Below are 19,102 nucleotides of genomic sequence, written 5' to 3' on the forward strand. Positions count from 1 at the left end.
TGGTTTGTTCCAGTTTCCTTGTTATTGATGTCTGTAGTCCTTCATGGGAGTGCACAAAGAGCTGAGCACTTCTGGATTTTATCCCTTGTTCTAGTCTGAAAAATAATTAGCCTKTTGTATATTCAGCAGCCTAATGAAATCTTCATTTGTGTTTAGCAGTTAAAAAGATTTTGACATGCAGCTTTATTAGTCTGGGCCTTGTGCTCGGARCTGAACAAATATGGAAGCAGCTCTCTCCTGGCTCAGGAAACTGCTGATGTAATTTGTTCTCATCAGGGGAAAAAATTAAGGTTTGATCTTGAGTGCTTTGACATCCCAGTAGTCTGAGTGACAGTGCAAGAAGGAATGTGACAAATTATCTGTGAATAAATCTGTAGATGAATAAGACCAAGATGGCAATGGTTCATGTTTATCACACCTCTCTCTGTTTGTGGTTCAGGTTCTCCACCACGAGCTGCTGGCTATCAGGGAGGCTTGCATTAAACTGGAGAAGGATTATCAGCCTGGCATCACATTTATAGTTGTGCAGAAAAGGCACCACACCAGACTCTTCTGCACGGATAAAAACGAACGGGTACGTTCTGATTGGGCCCCCAAGTGTCCAGCAGGCAGCCAAGTCAACCATTGCTGCTGATTTTTGGTAATTTCTGGGTCTAGAGGAGACTCCCCAAGTTGATTTTTGATACTCTCTTTGTCAAGAGGAGACTATCTGAGTGCAGGATGGAGTTGGTGCTGAGAAAGGAAAGTTCCTCATAGCAAAGCTCTGCTCACAGATTGGACTTCCCATGTTCTTTCTCCTTCTGTCAGGCTTTAAGGCAATAATTAGTGACTTCCAGAGTTGACAGGGAGGTGGTTGTTATATTAATAATTGCTGTGATTACAGGTGTTAAATTGTTTCAAAGTAAAGAGTATTTTGACATTCTGCTTTGAAGAGCTTTTGAGGGAAGAGGCTGTCTAACAAGGATTGTCCCCTCTCAGGTATAAACAGGAAAAGTTACAGAGGAATAATCTGCTCGGGAGTGGGAAGGTGAAAAGAATTTGACAAATCAGTAGCAGGAGCTTCTTTTCTTTGTGCATTATCCAGAAAACCAAATCCTTTTAGGTAGTTTCAGAGAAGATTTTGTAGTTTGTCTCTTTTTTTTTCCTCCGTAGTAGAGACGCTTCAGATTTTCAGTTGGAACAACATTTCAATTTTGCTCATTGCTTCTTCACTTTTCTGCTTTTTATAGATCTTCTCCTTGTGTTTGTTCTCCTGGATTTACAATTGAAAAGTAAAAAAAAAAAAAAAAAAANCTTCTTTTCTTTGTGCATTATCCAGAAAACCAAATCCTTTTAGGTAGTTTCAGAGAAGATTTTGTAGTTTGTCTCTTTTTTTTTCCTCCGTAGTAGAGACGCTTCAGATTTTCAGTTGGAACAACATTTCAGTTTTGCTCATTGCTTCTTCACTTTTCTGCTTTTTATAGGTCTTTTCCTTGTGTTTGTTTTCCTGGATTTACAGCTGAAAAGTAAAATAAAAAAACCTTTGTGTTGTGCCTTAGTGTCTTTGCACTTTCTGTTCACACAGGTTGGAAAGAGTGGAAACATTCCAGCTGGGACCACAGTGGACACAAAAATCACCCACCCCTCAGAGTTTGACTTCTACCTGTGTAGTCATGCTGGGATTCAGGTAAGACATTTTGTGTAGCATGTTAACTTTTTAGCTGTTAAAGTTTGGCCTAAAGCTGCTTTATCTGACTTTTTTTGTCAGATCAGAGATTTTCAACATGAAAGTATATTTCAGTGTGTTATATATTTCAGAGATGAAATTTAGGGAAATACAATCCTATACAAAAGGGGAAGGGATTAGTTTAAGGAACAAGGAAGGGAGGTGTTTGCCTTTGAAAGGAAAAGTTGGCTGAAATGTGTAGAACTGCTCCCTGTGGAAGTGGAAGTGACTTGGAAGTGGACTTTTGAGGAAGTGGCCTTTTCCCAGCAGTTCCCCTGCAGAGGTGGAAGTTTAAGGAGCTTTTTGGGAATGTGCTGTGTGCTCTGCCCCCAGGGAACAAGCAGACCTTCTCATTACCACGTGCTCTGGGATGACAATCGTTTCTCATCGGACGAGCTGCAGATCCTCACCTACCAACTGTGTCACACGTACGTACGCTGCACGCGCTCCGTCTCCATCCCTGCACCAGCCTACTACGCTCACCTGGTGGCCTTCAGAGCCAGGTACCATCTGGTGGATAAAGAACACGATAGGTGAGTTCTGAGTTCTGAATTATTGCAGAGTTGGAAAGCGAGGAGGAAGGCAGTGGGTTTGTTAATTCTGGGATCGRTGGTGTCCTCAGCAGTTTGAGGGTAAATTTGCTCTCACCACTGAATTACGCTGSTGAAACACAGCAGAGGATGTTCCTGTATGTGCTGTTTTCTGTTTCAGAACCTCAGTGGTGCTTTAAGGGTAATTAAGGTTTAACCATTCTGTTCAGAAGAAACAAATGATACAGAAACATGAGCAAAGAGAGGCAGATTAAATAGGGTTTCTCTTCCCCACCCCCCAACCTGTTGTTTTTTGTTTTCCCCCCTCCCCTCTCTTTCAGTGCTGAAGGAAGCCACACTTCTGGCCAGAGCAATGGCAGAGACCACCAAGCACTTGCAAAGGCAGTCCAGGTGCACCAGGACACGCTGCGCACGATGTACTTTGCTTGACATGTTTTAATGTTCAGCGGCTCCGGACAAGGCAGAGTTGGATTCACACCAGACCAGCTGCACTTAGACCAACAGATGCCCCAGGGACAGCCAGCAATGAGTGATGCATCTTAATTCTTTTCTTTCCCATTTGCAAGGAAGCCTTCCGTCCAGAATTTCAGACTTGATCACAAACTGCATTCTTGTACCAAACYCCACTGTTGTCGGAAATGTGGTTTGCCAAAAATCTCTGAGCTGCTTAGTATAAAACAGACCCATATTTTATAAYTAAATCAAGAGCTGCAAACTCAGGGCTTAGGGAAGAAAAAAAATCCAAACCAACAACCCAACCCACAAAACTCCTCATTCAGTTTGCTGTTCTTTGAGTTGCTTTTGGTAATTTGGAAAGATCTAATTCATACTAAGGTTTGATGAGCTAAAACGCTGTGAATCAGCTTTTAACACAAAGGAAAGCAAAGCATTTTTTATGAGTATTTATGAAGCCTTGATTATTCTAGATGCATTTGCAAAGTTTTTTATTTTCAAAATAAGAGCGTGACAAAATTCTGGTTTTTAACTGTCTTATAAAGATTATTCTCAGATTATTCTCTGCGTGTCTAAGGGCAAATGTATTTTCTGAAGCTTATTCTTGAATGTTTTTTATTGTGCTGCATTTTAAAATGTTTTTCATAGACTAAAGATGAAAAAAAGAGTAAAAGAAAAAAGAAAGAAGTTCTTTCTTTTTTTTTAAAGAAAAAAAAAAGAGTAAACTTGTACCTAAGCTTTTAGTAGCTCCAGTTAGATTGGCAAAAAAAAATGTGCCATTTAAAAAATTTGTAAAGATTTTTTAAAAAATCATACTGACAGCTAACTTTAGGATTTGTCGTRCAGGACAAGTCATACACTTACTTTCCAAAGTCTCTAAAGAATACGGGTCTGTGGTGATAAATACAGTACAATCCTTTTTCACTGTTGTTTGAGTTAATGTAAATTTTATATATGTTTCACAGTATTAATGTGATAGAGTAGATGCTATTATTTATTTTTATTTACTAAGGAGTGCTCATTATACTTCTGTTAACATATCAAGAATGCTTTGAACTTAGAAAGTCAAATCCTTTTTGTGGGGACATTACTCTTCAAATGCAAAAAAAACAAATATGCAATCGACATGGTGAGAGGTCAGAGATGCAGACAGTGTCTGTTGCAGCTTGGAATTTGCAGAAAGGCTTTTTCAACGTGCACACAACTCAGCAGGTTTTACCTCTGCGGTTCAGACGCACACAAGACCAACATCCTACGTTCATTCAAGCACAAAACAATTGTATTTTATTTATATGTTGAGTAGTGGTGAAGCAGGAGYTCTGCTAAAGGAGAGTGGCTCGTGGGAAGTCAGGCAGAAGGCAGAGAATCTATGCAGTAAAGAAAAAAATTAGGAAACTGAAGTTTACTTACTTAAGAAGGGAGGTGAAACTCTCTTCATTATGCATAAGATCCGTAGGAATTGTGGGAGTTTTGCCATTCTCTTCGGAGAAGCATTAATTAAAACTGATAATTATTAGACAGATGCTTCTGTTAGTTTGCACACTGGATTCATAAAAACCATAACACACATGTAAACCATTGCACTAATGACAATGCCACGAGCAGGTTTWGGAGAAAATGGAAAAAGCCCAGGAAAGTTGTTTATGCTGACTTGATCTTGTTTGTTCTTCCATAGGATAACTGAAATAACTTGCTGAGAGGCAGGTTGGAAAACCTTCATTCTCTTCCACTGATGGGTTTTACTTTGTCTTTTCCCTTTTCTCCGAGCAGCTGCTCAGTCTCTGTTTGGACACTTTTACCTCTGGCCACTGGGATGGGCGAGTAGCTTTAACCCATGCAGAGCTCTGGGCCACAGAGCAGTTCAGCTGCAACCAGGTGGTGTTGGATAAGCTAAAAAATGCCCAACCTTTGCTGCATAAAGACTTTTAGGTACATAAATCCAGTTCAGATCTTCACCTTGTTAGCAGTGTGTTGGTTGTCRATGTTTTGTAGGTGAAATGTAGAACCTGTTAATGGAATAACTGTATTTGTACTATTTTAATTGGGTGATTAGGCTGCTGGCTCAGAGTGTCTTCTTGGTCATTGTTCTATAAATTCAGATTTCTGTACATTTGAAGCAAATATTAGGTAGCACTGTCTGTCTTGCTGTGTGCCAGCGAGGTTGTACCTACCTCCCCTCAAGAACCCCTAAGCTGCAGATCCTCCCCGTGGTGGGTGTGTTGCACTTCTCTGTTTCCTTGAGAGCTTTCCTATTTCAGTGAAGATACTCATTTGGCAGAGTTTTATATAAGAATTATTTTTATATGAATTCTTCTTATCAAATAGGATAACGATCATCTGTTTTAAAGACATCATTTAACTTATTTGCTGTCTGTTATGCAGAGACCTCTTGGATGTGAAATTGATCCCCCTCTTTCCACACAGAGCTGGGAAAAGGAATTGTGCAGGTGGTGAGATGGGGTGAGGAGGGCAGGATCTGTCTTGACCTCAAATCTCATTTCTGAAGCAGCCTGRCACTGCACTGCATCCTATTTGTTTCCTTTGTGAGAAAAGGASTTCTAGGCAGGCTCTTAATCTCAGAGTAGCTGTTATTTTTGTTTCCTYTTGGAATGAGCAGAAATTTTGTGTAGCTTTCCTTCCCTAAGTATGAAGAACTTGGGATGTTTTTGTGCATTTCAGGACATTTTTACCTTTTGCAGATCTTTCTAAGCCTCTAATTCTGCTGATTCCTTATGCCTTGGTGTCTCCCTCCTTTTCCCTCCCACTAGTGATGAATTAGGGACTAATTTAAAGCATTTTTTAAAAAATATGCTGATTAAGTATATGCTTTGTGAAGTACAGCATGCTGGCAGTCCAGCAGCTCTCTTTCTGGGACTGTTTTTTATATAAATTACATACTCAAAGAATGTCTCCTGTCCAAAAAACTCCACCACAAGCACCTAAAATCCTAGTATTATTTTGTATTCTGTACCTCCCACCTGTCTGGTGTAGAACAGCAACATCTCAGGTCAGCACAAAGCTCAAGCAGTGTCAGTCTCACGCAGGTTCCTGCTGGAGAAGTGCCAGCTGAGGTCACAACTCTGAGTCTCTGGGTCACTGTGCAGCTCAGGTCAGCAGTAACCAAACCTGTGCCATCCTCAGGCACTTGGGGCATTTTCCAGCTCAGGCAAAGGAGTCCCACTGCACAGCACCCCAAAAACAKCATCAKCMAGTGTGAATTGGCTCCTCTTGGGAGGTGAAAAATACTATCAGAACACATGAAATACTTTAAAGTTAGTCCTTTTTTTTCCCTGATATGCAAAATTTAATGCAATAATGAGGTTTGCTTGGTGGTGGAAATTTCTGCTCCAGTGGCTGAACAGAGTAATGTGTCCAGTCCATCTGCTCTAGCAGCCAGGAAACAACTGAGCTGATCCTTGGGAGCAAATGTCCTGTTGGGAAATGCTGGAAGGAGGTGGATTTGTCTCTGCCTTTTTGTGGCATTTAAGACAGCCCTATGCAATTTAACACTTGTGTGTGTGTGTGTGTGTGTGTGTGTGTGTGTGTGTGTGTATGCACTGAAGTATGGAATGAGATCACTTGTTTTATTAGAGCTCCTTCTTTTGGCTTGGTTTGCTTTAGAATATTTGACTTTGTGATTTACAATCAATGATCTTCCACGTTCCAGAAGCTTTGGCACATTAATTCCCTCGTTTCTTGATCTGTCAGGTAACAAAATACCTTTGATCTCCATCCAGGCCCCCAGGCAGCGTTCCTTTATTGTAAAAGCAAAAAGGTTGTGAAGGTTTGGYTTTAATTCTGCCTCTATCAATAACTCTTGCCTTTGTCCATTGCAACAGAGTCTTGTTCTTGTTGGATCATTTTTATAACAGAAGACAAGAGGTATTTCCACAAGGATTTTCTAATTAAAACTTTTGGAGAGTTGGTGTGAGGAGTTTAGGGTTTTGTRTGCCCAGGGTTTTTTCTGAAAAGATTGAAGTTTCTAAGGTGCTTCYAAGTTTTTCTTTCTGACTAAAGTCRTACGTGTGCATGCCCAAAGGCTTTTGATTGAACAGCAGAGTGTGATCTGAGGGCTTTGTGATTGCTGCCAGTGCTCTTTGCTTTGCTGCAGCAGCAGCAGATCCCTCAAATATGGGCTCATGYGTGTCTCCCCTGTAGGAACCCTGACCTTCCTCATGCTGAGGAATCCAGAATCTAAGGGGCAAGGCCAGGAGGAAGGTGTGTGTAAACACCCCCAGCCAAATTCAGTGGGTTGTAGGGTTTTGGTAGATGTGCAGATTGTTTCTTTTTTGAGCAAAATGTTCACCTTTGGGAGTGATGACAGGTTGGTTCTGCASGTTGTGCTTATTCACTGCTACAGGTTTTGGGAACGCAGGACTGGGACCTTTAGGGATTAGGTGGACAATACTTGCTCTTGACTCAGTCAAATAAGCATCTCTAGTGGCATAAATAACCCATAAGGGACTTTTTTTTTTCAAGACATCTTTTACATATTAACTAAATGAATGTAAGAAGAGTTCTCAGTATTTTTCACACTTGAGACCAGTGTAATTAAACTCACTTGTTTTCCTATTGTTTTAATACTCTTCTCCTGCCATAGCATCTCTCYTTGTGTGGCTTTCCCCATCCCTAATGCAGGGCAGCCCTTTGTTTTTTACTTTTATATTCCATTTGGTAGCATGCTTCCTGATGCACACATGCCATCTTTCATAAGGAAAACTTCAAGTAGAAGGTAATTGCACTGATTTTTTTTGGTTTTTTTTAAACTCCCTTTTTACTGTAAGACTTTTTTTTCATCTGCTGTAGCTGTTTGAAAATACTGTAAATAGTGCTCTGTACAGCAAGTATTGAAATGCTGGGGATACCATTCCTTGTTATATTTTCYAGAATACTGCCATATTTTCCAGTGTTGAGATACAAGCTTTGGTGTTAAATGCAGTTCTACTTGGTTTGCATTATGGTATCAATCCAAGAAGAGCACAGTTGCTTTATTACAGTGGAATTATTTAGGGTTTTTCTGAATTTATAAAACATTTCTTCCTTGTCTCCTCTGTGCACATTTCTCCCACACCACAGAGATGCAGTTTTTCAGCTCTCACTGTGCTCATTGTTTGTGCAAGGTCCAAATGCCAATTTTGGTATCAGTTTGATAACTGATGGCATTTGTGTAACATCTGGATTATCAGCTGTAGCTCTCACAGGTTTTCCTTGCTTGCTCCAGCATCTGATTCTTGTGTCGTAGAAGCAGAACTGGTCAATGTTGYAGAATTAGTGGAATTACAGGAATTTGGGATCCAATTACAATGTCTTGCTGTCTGTCCCTGCACGGTGTGGGATTGGGCAGTGCAGTGGATGTTCAGTGCCCTGAGCTAAGGAATGGTGTMACCTCTGGCTGCCCATGGATTCCCCATCCATCAGCAATTGCCTTTTGCTTCCATAACCCTGGGGATGGGACAGACCCCAACTCCAGCTCCTCTGTCTGATATTAGGATGCAAACCTAAGTTTTGCCTTCTGTTTTTGAGGGTTAAGGACTGGACAGATGCATTTCGAAGAGGGTTTAATCCAAATGATACTGGAATGGGGTGCTGAGTGTGCTTGGAGTGGCACAGAATCTGTTTAATCCCATTTAGTGTTCCAGTTGCTTTGTCAGAGTCATTTCTTTGAAGTGACTTTAATTTAAATTGAATTTGAATGTAATTGCTTGGCCAAATCACTACAAAAGTGGGTTTGTGAGAATCTTTAGTTACAAGCAGGTGCAGTTCAAAGCTACCTCCTGTATTCCTTCACAGAAGAATCAATTGAAGTGAACCTCCCACCAAACAGCCAAAATGCTCCCAGAGGGACTGGGTTTGTCCTGCTCTGTCTCTTGTTGGGAAGTGGCAGTGCCATACTGTGATCCTGGGTGGCTGCTCAGGCTTTCCTCTGTCTTCCAGAGGTGTCCCTGTGTATTGAGAGGGCACCAGAACTGGCAGGTGGCACATCTGGCACATCTGCTTCTGGTCGGGGTCACTTCATGGCAGCAGCTCCCTCTGTGAGCTGTCCCTTCACTTGAGTTTCTATACTGTTGTTTTCCAMATGAAAAGTGTTTCTCTAACTTTGCCTGTTGGCCAGAAAATGTYAGGTTTTCTCTGCAAATGACATAAAGGTGCTTGAAATATATTTTGAGTCTGAGACAAAAAATATGTATTGGATTCTTTTCTTAATGTGTTTTTTAGATAAGCTGATATACAACTGTAAGATGTAAAATACTTTATTTCCTGCTCAGAAAATTATGAACTTTAAGATGTGGGAAAAAAACCCACCCCAAACCAAAACAGCAAAAAACAACCCCAAACCCTGAGTATATTCATCTTGGGACTATTTAGTGTCAGTTCTGTGTAAAGCCTTGGCCAAAACTCAACTGTGACATGAGAGCACGTGGAGTGAGGGTGCTTTAAGTGACCTGAAATGAAATAGTAGAAGACTGTGTTARTACATCAGATTTTTGTTTACAATTAATCCAAACAAGCTTCCTCATCTCAGAATAAACCACTCTGCTGACAGAAATGCCTGTTGGAGCACAGTGTGCTGGTGTGGTTTTGTGGCAGTGTTAAAGCTGATTTTTGTTTAGAAGTGACTGGGCTTTCTGCTGTGGATTTTGGCCTGYCAGAGTGAGTTTCCTGGGAWTCTGTGCTCCCTGCAATTTCATTCYCTTACTCTCAGGGTGTAGACACTAATGATTCTCATCCATGGCAGGAGGATTGCTGATGTCCTGACTTTCTGGAGCCCAGACTTTGCAAGTGACTGAACAAATCATTAAAATCAGCTCATTAATACCTGAGTGGGGTAAAATCCTGTCAGTTTGGTTCAGTTCTCAGTCGTGATTTAACAAAGCTCCCCCAAAAGTGTGAAGTTTGAATGGCTGCTTTTGAGGTGTTTCACTACACTGTGCACTGCAGATCCACGGACACTATTGCTGGCAGGGCTTGCACTGTGCAGAGATGCTGAATTGCTCCCTTGTTGTCAGTGAGAGCAGAGTTTTGTGTTTTCCAGGCAAGGCAAACCCAGAATCATCAGAAAGTTTAAGGAAGGAAGCAGCCCCGTTCTGGGTGCTGCTCATGCCATAGAGGAGAGAAACACTGAGTACCCCAATCCTCGGGGAAAGGAGGAAGTCAGGGAGACATTTCCTTGGAAAATTGCCAATTTAAGCACTTGTTCAGGTGACAATTTAATCCTTAGTTTTCCTTCTGGCTTGCCTGCAAGTGCCCCTGAGAAATCCCTCATGCTGCACCCATCTTGTGGCCCCATCCCAAAGGGGGAATGTTGGTAAAGGAGTTCCTCAAGCTGATTTGTGGTGTCAGGGAGTTCTGACTTGGTGGAGCCAGGACCTGGATCCAGCACTGGATCTGGAGGGATGAGAGGTTGGCAGGAGTTAATTTTGGGAGTTCTGCACTACAAACCTGCAGCACCAGATGAAGGCTGGCTGCTCCTCCCTCCCACCTGAATATCCCCCAAAAAGCAATTCCTTGGGATTTGTCCATTCACTGGCTGTGGCTGCTCTTCCACCAGTCAACCTCCCCATGTGGTTTGAGGAACTTTAAATTGTGTAGCAGTTCTGTATCAAAAGGAATAATCATTTCCACAGGGTTCTTTGGAGTGCACAGAATTTAACTGTGTTTTTTCCTCCACATTTTGGATGTGCTATTGGCCCACGTGCTTCAGTTTTGGTTTTTTTTTTTTTTCCTCCCTCCTTGAAGCACTGCTGCTCTCTGCTTATCAGCAGAGATTGCAGATGTTGTCTGACCTGGGAATAAGCCTAGAAATTGTTCCCAAAATCTAAAGTTAAAACTTTTCTGGTCATTTTGTGGGGTTTTTTTTGAGTGTGCTTGGCAAGCATGAATGGTGAACAGGTCAGCAGGCAAGCTGGAGAGTCTCTAATCCCCTRGCTGGTGCTGTTTGTGTTTGCTTTGTTAGGTTAGATTTCCTGTCAGGAAAAAAAAAATATAACATGGACTCTTTTCAGTATTTATCAGCTTTTCCTGGTTTTAAAGCCATGAATAGARGAAGCTTCACTCATGCCAGTATTTGTGAAATTGCACATTTTTGCCTGCTGTGTACTTGACTCAAAGCAGATCCTGTCAGGGTTTTATGGGCACCCCAAAACCTCAGCTGCTCTGGGTTGGATCAGACTTCTCATGTACCAACATGACATGCAATGAATTTTGTTTCTGGATTTTGCCAAAGTTGTTTCTGCATCAACTGCGAGGTGCTCAAACCTCAGTGTTTTATAGCACTGTTTCTAGGCTATAAAAAATAATGATTTGACCCAAATTTTGTTATTCCTGATACATTTTCTGAAGGAATTTAACATGACTGAGCCCTTCAATTGCTCATGTCATTTACAAATGACAACTTTGTAGTTTCATTTTAAAATAAGGGGGAAAAAATCCCAACTAAACAAATCGTCGAACACTCATTCAGGAGTAAGTTTCAGAATTCTTTATCCAGTTTTCAATGAGGTACAATGAGGAATTACATCTGGCAAAGTTCTGTGCTATCCTGAAGAGTGTTACAACTTTCTTTCTGTAATTTGTTGATAAAGTTTAGTAGATTTTATTGATCTATGAGTTTATGTGTCCATTTGTGTGTGCACACACGTGGTAGTGACAGGAAAGGGGACAGTGTGTAGGCTKTCTGTAAAAGATACAAAGGCAGTATTTTGCTGGAAATAATAAGCACAATTTCCCTGCCTTTTGCAGTATTTTATTATTTGTACAATCACAAAAATGTCAACATTTAGGGCAGTGGATAAGTAAAGATCCAGCCCTGAATTTCTGTGCAGCAGAGTGGTTAACTTGATCTTGGGAGGGCAAGATGGAAAACAGAATGTATTGATTAAATATGTTTCTTTTTTTTTTTTTTTTTTTTTTTTTTTTTTTTTTTTTTTTTTTTTTTTTTTTTTTTTTTTTTTTTTTTTTTTTTTTCTTTTTGCTTTTATGTTGGTACATTGCAAATTTAACTGACTTTATCTGTTAAGGTTTTAATCTTTTGTTTAATAGTTTGAAATCTTCTGAAAATTATTTTTTATAAAATAAGTGAAAAAAAGAACCAAAAATCAATCCAGAAGCTTCATATTGTAAATGTTCCCTTGAATCAAAATATTTCTATGACCATTGAAATTTTGCTATTTTTTTTTTTTTGACAGAGAAGAAAAAGAAAAAAAAATATATGATGTTAAGGTCGTTTCAAGTGGTACTAAATGTGTGTTGAGTAGATTTGTGTGTGTGTTGCATCTCTGTGGAGCTGTCTCGTGCTTGCAGTGTGTAAAACGATGTAGTGCTGGCTGGGCAAGAGTAGCACTTGTAATGCAAAACCAGACCCAGAATTGCCCTCAGCTGACTCTGAAGGGCAYTCATGGTGTTGTAGGATTTCCCCTGGAGGTTGTAGGCATTGCTGGGCAGCACTGGGGGCTCAGAGGGTGTAATTAATTAATTAAGTAATTAATCCATTGTATCTCTCGCTGACATAGGTGAGCACTTGCATGACGCTGTGTGGCCGTGCCACTTTAAACTAAGCCTTAACTAAACGAGAAATGTGTCAGATTTTCTCTCAGAGTATGCAAAAATACTGTTTAATGACAGGAGGATGTTCCTGTAGAAGAGCTTCAGCGTTAGTAAAGGAAATCTCCTCCCCTGAGAAATAAGGGACATCTGTAGCTGTCTATACTGTGATGCCTCTTGAGCGTTGGCTCTCAGGCCTTCCTCCAGCAGCCCACCCCAAACAGGCTTTCCCAAATCCCAGCTTTTCRTTGTCCTTGTTGCTGAACATATTCTCCTCCCTTCCCCCTGCCAGCAAATCTCTGCCTGAAGGAGGATTGTGATTTAACACTTAAAATTTTGCATCCCAAAAAAAAGCCGTTCTTGAGTTCTKTGCTTGCTTCGGATGGGTGCCATTGCTTCCACTTCTTATGACTGACATAGGATCCTTAAAACATTTAAATAGAGGCAAAAAAAAAGTGTTGGGGACCCAGCTTGCTTTTATTTTATTATTATTTTTTTTCCAATTTGGATCTACCTCATGTAACCAGTTGGGTGCTAATTACTCAAATTGTCAAGGACATTTGGCAAAGGCGACCAAACCAACCCTGTCCATGGCCCAAAACCTTGGGGTTCTTGTTCTGAGACAACAATCTTGGATTTGATTTCTATTCTTTGTGCCTTTGTGATTTTTTCCCCTGTGCATAACAATCAAAGCTCATCTTCCTGATTAAAAACAGCAAATGGATTTTAACCGCGCCACAAAACTGAATTTGAAAATACTTTTCGGTGTAGCAAGTTGTAAAATAAAGTATCACAGCTGACCTAGGCCAAGAGAATTGCCCAATAAAGAAGTTTTTGGAAATGTTTAATCCTGAGCCCAGATCTGTACATCTGTGTGTCTCTATACATGAATATAGCACACACATATAGTACATGACTGTGTGTATCTGTGTATGGATATAAAATGAAGGGATACACATGTAAGGGTGAGGGAATAAAACATCATTGATCTTTCACAGTTCTGTATGGAACAGTTTACAACTACGTGTAAGTTTTTTACTTAATGTGAACCTTTTTTACTTAAAAATAATTCCTTTTTGGAAAGCTTTAAGTTGTGATACGCTATCATTTTTTGAAGTTTAAAAAAATTTTTTAAAATCCACTTTTTACCAGTACCTACTACAGAGGGGGAATCTTTGCTGTAAAATTGTATTTAGTTTAAATATTAAAGAAAAAAAAAATCTATATATGGGATTGTAAAAGTGCTGACATTCCATCATGGCAGGACTTCCAAGCTGTTTCCTAAGGCTTTCTGTTGCAGAGAGACTCAAACAAAAGGAAAATGCCTCTGTTCAGTGTTTTTATAAAACTGCTCCATCAGGTCTAGACTTAAGCTATATTTTCTAAAGCCTAATCATCCTTTAATATGCTGCAGATAAATGATCAGCATGGTTGCACTTTCTCAGTAATAACGTTTGCCCTGCAATTGGCTCRTGATAAGGACTTTAGTTTTTTAACAAAACCAATCGTACTTTGGGCAGAAGGTAATATTTATATAGGTACCTCAAGATAAGAAAAAAAAAAGCCTGAATATGCTGCATTTTGTTTCTTTAACATTTTTCATGTAGCATTTGTTTGCTTTTCTGATTTTTTAGGAGATGACTTAGCTACMTGTTTGCTTTGGGGGACCCCGGTAGGTTTTAGGCCGTTGTTTTCTCTGGATCTTGCAGAATGTAGTATCCTGCCTTGGGATCGTGCAGAAGTTTGGGATGGGATGTGCCCTGCAGTGTGGACACACGGGGAGGGGGACTATGGAAATTTGCTTTATAGACTTCAGGAGTAGGAGGAAAAGGATACTATATTCCTAAAACAGACAATACATGTTCCTAATTCTGAATTAYGTTTTGGTTTTACTCGTTCTGCTTTCTTGACTCTTTTCTCAAATACGGGCGTGGAAAGGGGCAGTTTATTAATGGGGGTACACAAAGTGACCAAACTCGCCCCATTGGTGGGTGTTTTGGGGGTGATGCCCCAAATCTTACCCAAATTGGTAAGAGCAGTGCCCCATGTTGGAGCAGGACCCTCCCGCTCTCTGCCCGCTCCCTACTGYAGGTCCACCCTTCTCTCCTTTATTTCCAAGTCAGTGAAAACCTAAAAATGTGCAGAGATGGAGAATTTTTGTTGAGAACTGTTGAAGGAAGCTTCAAAGGCTGTGAAATTGAGCATTTATTGTCATGTTTTTAAGCTTAGGTGGGTCCTTTTCCAAGTTTGTTTTACAGCTTGCAAGGTAAAATAGTTTGCACTACTTTTGCAATAAACTCATGAAAAACCTAACAGGTTCTGTTCTGGTTTCTTACTGTATATATACAACTAATACTAAAGATTTAGCATAGTGTTTTTCACCTCAAAACATAAGACTTGTAACAAGCTCAGAATGCTGTAATTCCTGACAAAATAATGATGTGAATGATATTTTATAAAGTTATTTTGTATGGTGTCAATTTTGTTTTGCCTCATAGTATGTCAATAAAATAAAATTCCTCATCTTTACAAGAAATGGTTTGATGGCTTTTTATTTAATATTTGGCCATTTTTTTACAGTCACGTGCACTGTGAGACTGTGCCAAAATCTCTGGTCTGTTACCCTCCCTTGCATTTCACCCCTTAGAGGTGTTTTGGGTGTTTTCCTGTGCTCTCACCTGCTCTTTGCCCAGCCAGAGACAATCCATGCTGCTTTAACCTCTCACAAYTTGTAATCCTGGAATTATTTATGAAAGGTGAGCATTCTGGAAGCCACTTGCCTGAAATCCTGATTTTTTCTTGCTCTCTGGTGATAATTATACAGTGATAATTTTGAAATGAAGAAACTGTAGCACCTGGTGGTGACTCTAAAGCATSCTACAGAATTGCAAGGATGCCAAGGAGCTTCCTTTGGGAGCCCAACCCTGCAAACMCAGATTGGTTTTACCCAATAATATGAAATACTGTCAGAGCTGTCTCTTCCATTTATTTTTTCCCTTGTTTTTTGAAACACTGCTTTGAATTGAATGAGGTTTTGTTCTGTGTCAGGCTCTTGGGGAAAACAAATAACCCTTCAMTGGTTTGATGGCAACAAGCTGTGGCAGATGCAGGGCCTTGGAGAGGRCTGTGGCAGATTTTGGCAGCCCTGAAGTTCCCATAGAGGATTCTGGCTGAATGAATCCAGAAGGGCRTGCAAATTCTTCTGGTCTCAGTAATTCAGAGAGTATGTTCATCATCCCACAGGAAACTTCTGAGAGGGAAAGAAATATGGTGATTTATACTTAGTGACCACAGTTCTTTTGTCATTTTTGCAAGTTTAGGAAACTTCATGTCCTTTGAACAGCATTGGGCAGTGTTGTAGCGGGGAAAAAAGAAACATGTATACAATAATAATACTAATTCATCCTGGAAAGTGTCCCCTGGCCTGTATTTCAGTCTAAAATCCCAGAAGACCTTAAACGTGACAAAATACTTGGTCACTTTTGAGGAAGTTCATGTTAAATGATGCAGTTTAGAGAGAACAGGATGAGTAAGCTCATGGGTTGAGGTATAGACAGYRAGGTCACTGAGCARTTGCTGTCATGGGCAAAACAGACTTGAGTAGGGGGAAATTTATATAATTTACTGATTTATATAATTTACTGATGAATTAAATGCAATTAGATGGTGAGAAACTAGGTCAAAAATTGAAACACCTTCCACCTTCTTCYCTAGGCTGTCGTTCCTCTCTTTGGCTGTACCCCTTCCAAGGTAACCATGGTTCAGGTATTTCCTTATTGCCTCATCCCTGTTTATGCTCGTCAATTYTGGACAATTACTGTGCAATTTTGTGCTGGTTTATCTTCTTTTTCCTTTCCCAAAAACCTGGCCTATCCCACAACTGGCACCCCCTCCCCACAAACAGCATTCCATGCTCAGTTTCCCACATAGCTCTGTGCATGTTTAATATTAAAAGAAAACAAACCAACACAAAACAACTCTTTCAACTATGGTGTAGTCCCACCTATACCCCCTTGGGAATTTCCCCAGGGATCCAGCCCTCATTGCAGCATTCCTGGTACGATACATTTATGGTATCCTGGTACATTTTCATTTATGGCAACTTCAGGAAATTTTTTTACAGTGCAACATCCTCTGATCTGTTAAAACAGCAGGAGTATTTCTGGTGTGGCTCAGTAGCTCTGCCAGGCCCTGATCTCACCTGCCCAACCTCCATTTGGCTTTCTCAGAATATGGAATGTGCTGGATTGTGGAGATTCTGGAGCTCCCTGCCGTGTTTTAAGAGCAGTTGTGTTTTTGTGCCTTCAGCCCGAGAGAAGGTGTTCAGCTGTTCAGTTCCCTGGTAACTCTACTGTGCCCTCCAAATTAGAGTGCTGCTTGAGACAACAAATTCCTGATTTTCTGCCCAGCTCTTTTGGAGTGGGAGGTGTTATTCCCTGTTAACATTCCTGTGCTTACCAGGAGCATTCCTGGTAGCTGAAGAGAGATCTTGGTCACTTCTCTCTGAGTCACCAGGACACTGCAAACACTGCCACACTGACCACATGTATGACTGAAGCTGGAAAGAACTAAAGAAAGATTCTGCATCCATTGTCAGTTTTCATACAAAAAGTTTATTTTAAAAAGTTGCACATAAAGTTCTACACAGGACGGTTGCCATTTCTGTAGTAAAAAACCCCAAAAACYAAACCAAAACCAAATGAAAAATCCAGCTCTGTCACTCACATGGTAAAGCAGCTGCTCATTCTCAAGAACCCACAATTAACAGACTTACTTCAATGTGCATTTTGGCAAGAGAAAATGCAAGTGGAGTTCAAGAAAAAAGTTCCAGATGCACGTATTTACTTAATTTTAAACACATTTACCACCACAGCTGCAGAACCACATTAGCCCTTGGGATGCATCTCCTCCTGTACCCCATTTTGGTGCTCACATGGCTGTTTTTACAGACTTTTTTAATGGACTTGGTCCACTTTTGGAGCTTTAGAATTGAAAGCTGCCCATAAGAAATTTTAAATTTGGGTAATGATTGTCTGACAAAGTCATTTCAAATCATCTGACCAAGCTCTGCTGTCAGATTTGCACTGTCTCTTCCTACCCCACCATGTTTCTGAGGGAAGAATTCCATTCTTCAACGAGTATAAAGTTCAATTTCTAAACTTCTTAAAGCAAAAGCAGATGGCTCAGTGTATAAATATATCCAGCATCTGGATTCTCAGTCACAAAAATAACATCCTTTGAACAAYAGAAAATGGATCAACTATGAAACAATTCTCCATTGGCCTTAAGATCCAACACTGCCACCAACAACTTTGTCTTCATCCTCTTCCTCCTCATCCTCATCATCGTCTTCCCTCACTTCTCCATCTCGCTTCTCTTTTTCCAGCATTTTCAGGTATTTGCTAGCTAGGATCTTCTTTGGCAAGATATCTGGAAGGCAGAATTGTTGTTTTTATAGTCTGTTTGAATATTTRTATTGCCTCACTAATACTGTTGTATCCAAACCACTAACAAGTCAAAAAGAAATCAATATTTTAACTAAATGATTTTAAACTACAAAYAGTATTTTCAACAAGCCTTAAGTCAATAACCAGGTAAATTAATCTGACCTCCACAGCCGTACAAGTAGGAGGGAATTACCCACTTATGGTACAAGTAACCAAAGATAAGGACTCTGTTTCAGGACTGACTACTGGCAACTSTCTCTACTGTCTGCTGATGTACATTATTTGATGTAAAAGAGAATGCTCAACTGCCTTAGATCCAGCACATCATTAATGTTCTGTAGAAATAACTTTTCTGCATTACCTGAGACAAAGCAATACTGTGTGCTCTGGAAGTAGACCCATGGGGAACCCAGGGAGAGACTTGTCTAAACCTTATATCCTTGAGCTAAGTGTTGTAAAAAAATCCGAATATCAATAAAAATGGTGTGCATGTGTGTGTACATATATCTAAAGAAAGAAAGGGATCATATGATGAAGCAGTTTTTCTCAAAGCTTAAAAATTCTTATGTGTCATTTTGGGTCCATATAACTTCTCACCCAAAGATGTGTGATGATCTTATTTTATAAGTGAAAAGCTTTTAGATGAAACTGCTGGAATTTAAGAAATGCTTAAGGCAATATCCCAGGAACTGTATATAGTATAATTCCATAATTTAGTGGCAGCAGAAAAATYCCCACTCACAAATTAATGTTTTTAGTGATGTAGTTTATGAGTTCCAGTTGAATGCTATGCAGATYGATGATCAGTAGAACTGGGTCCTCACAAAACAGAGCAATAAGAGTAAGATTTCATTTTCCAAAGCAGACACTGGATTTGCCCTTCTGCTTTTGATACCTGCAAGGAACTGAAAGGTCTCACACTCTTCTGCTGTATGAGACAGGTCACTGTAAGTAAGAGCGTTCTTCTCCTTCCCTCTGCCGTGTTTGTAGGAGTATGTTGCCAAATACTGAACAAAAAGCTCCTAAAAAATTAAAACCAAACAGTCAAACTAAGAATTCACACATATAGTTCARCCCTATCTAAAGCCAGAAGCATAATATTCATCTGCACATCACTGCCCCATCTCACTGGGCACGCAGTGCAGAGACTCATTAAATTTCAGCACCTGAAGGGGTCTACAGGAAAGACAGAGACACTATTTACAAGAGCATGTAGTGACAGGACAAGGGGAGATGGCTTCACACTGGCAGAAAGTAAGTTTAGATTAGGTATTAGGAAAAAAAATTGTTTACTGTGAGGGTGGTGAAGCCCGGCAGAGGCTSCCCAGAGAAGCTGTGGCTGCCCCATCCCTGGAAGTGTCCAAGGTCAGGCTGGACGGGGCTTGGAGCACCGTGGTCTAGTGGAA

General features: G+C 40.3%; 2 protein-coding genes across 3 annotated transcripts in view; one reads left to right on the top strand and one right to left on the bottom strand.

The window, feature by feature from the left end:
• The window catches only part of AGO2 (argonaute RISC catalytic component 2), a 44,421-nt gene extending 41,058 nt beyond the window's left edge, over window positions 1–3,363 (top strand). For both annotated transcript variants that reach the window (XM_057369161.1, XM_057369162.1), the window contains exons 16-19: window positions 440–574; window positions 1,565–1,666; window positions 2,039–2,238; window positions 2,577–3,363. In XM_057369161.1, the coding sequence (XP_057225144.1) occupies window positions 440–574; window positions 1,565–1,666; window positions 2,039–2,238; window positions 2,577–2,685 (546 nt within the window). In that variant the 3' untranslated portion in view covers window positions 2,686–3,363. The remainder of the gene's footprint in view (window positions 1–439; window positions 575–1,564; window positions 1,667–2,038; window positions 2,239–2,576) is intronic.
• A 13,476-nt stretch (window positions 3,364–16,839) lies between these two features.
• CHRAC1 (chromatin accessibility complex subunit 1) overlaps window positions 16,840–19,102 on the bottom strand; it is a 3,754-nt gene continuing 1,491 nt past the window's right edge. Inside the window, exons 2-3 of the mRNA XM_057369154.1 lie at window positions 18,592–18,718; window positions 16,840–17,679 (exon numbers count right to left, since the gene is read on the bottom strand). Coding sequence (XP_057225137.1) covers window positions 17,534–17,679; window positions 18,592–18,718 — 273 coding nt within the window. The 3' untranslated portion in view covers window positions 16,840–17,533. The remainder of the gene's footprint in view (window positions 17,680–18,591; window positions 18,719–19,102) is intronic.

Source organism: Malurus melanocephalus, unplaced genomic scaffold, assembly GCF_030028575.1.
Source record: "Malurus melanocephalus ecotype Western Australia unplaced genomic scaffold, MMel_1.1 scaffold_104, whole genome shotgun sequence".
NCBI classification, from domain to species: Eukaryota; Metazoa; Chordata; class Aves; order Passeriformes; family Maluridae; genus Malurus; species Malurus melanocephalus.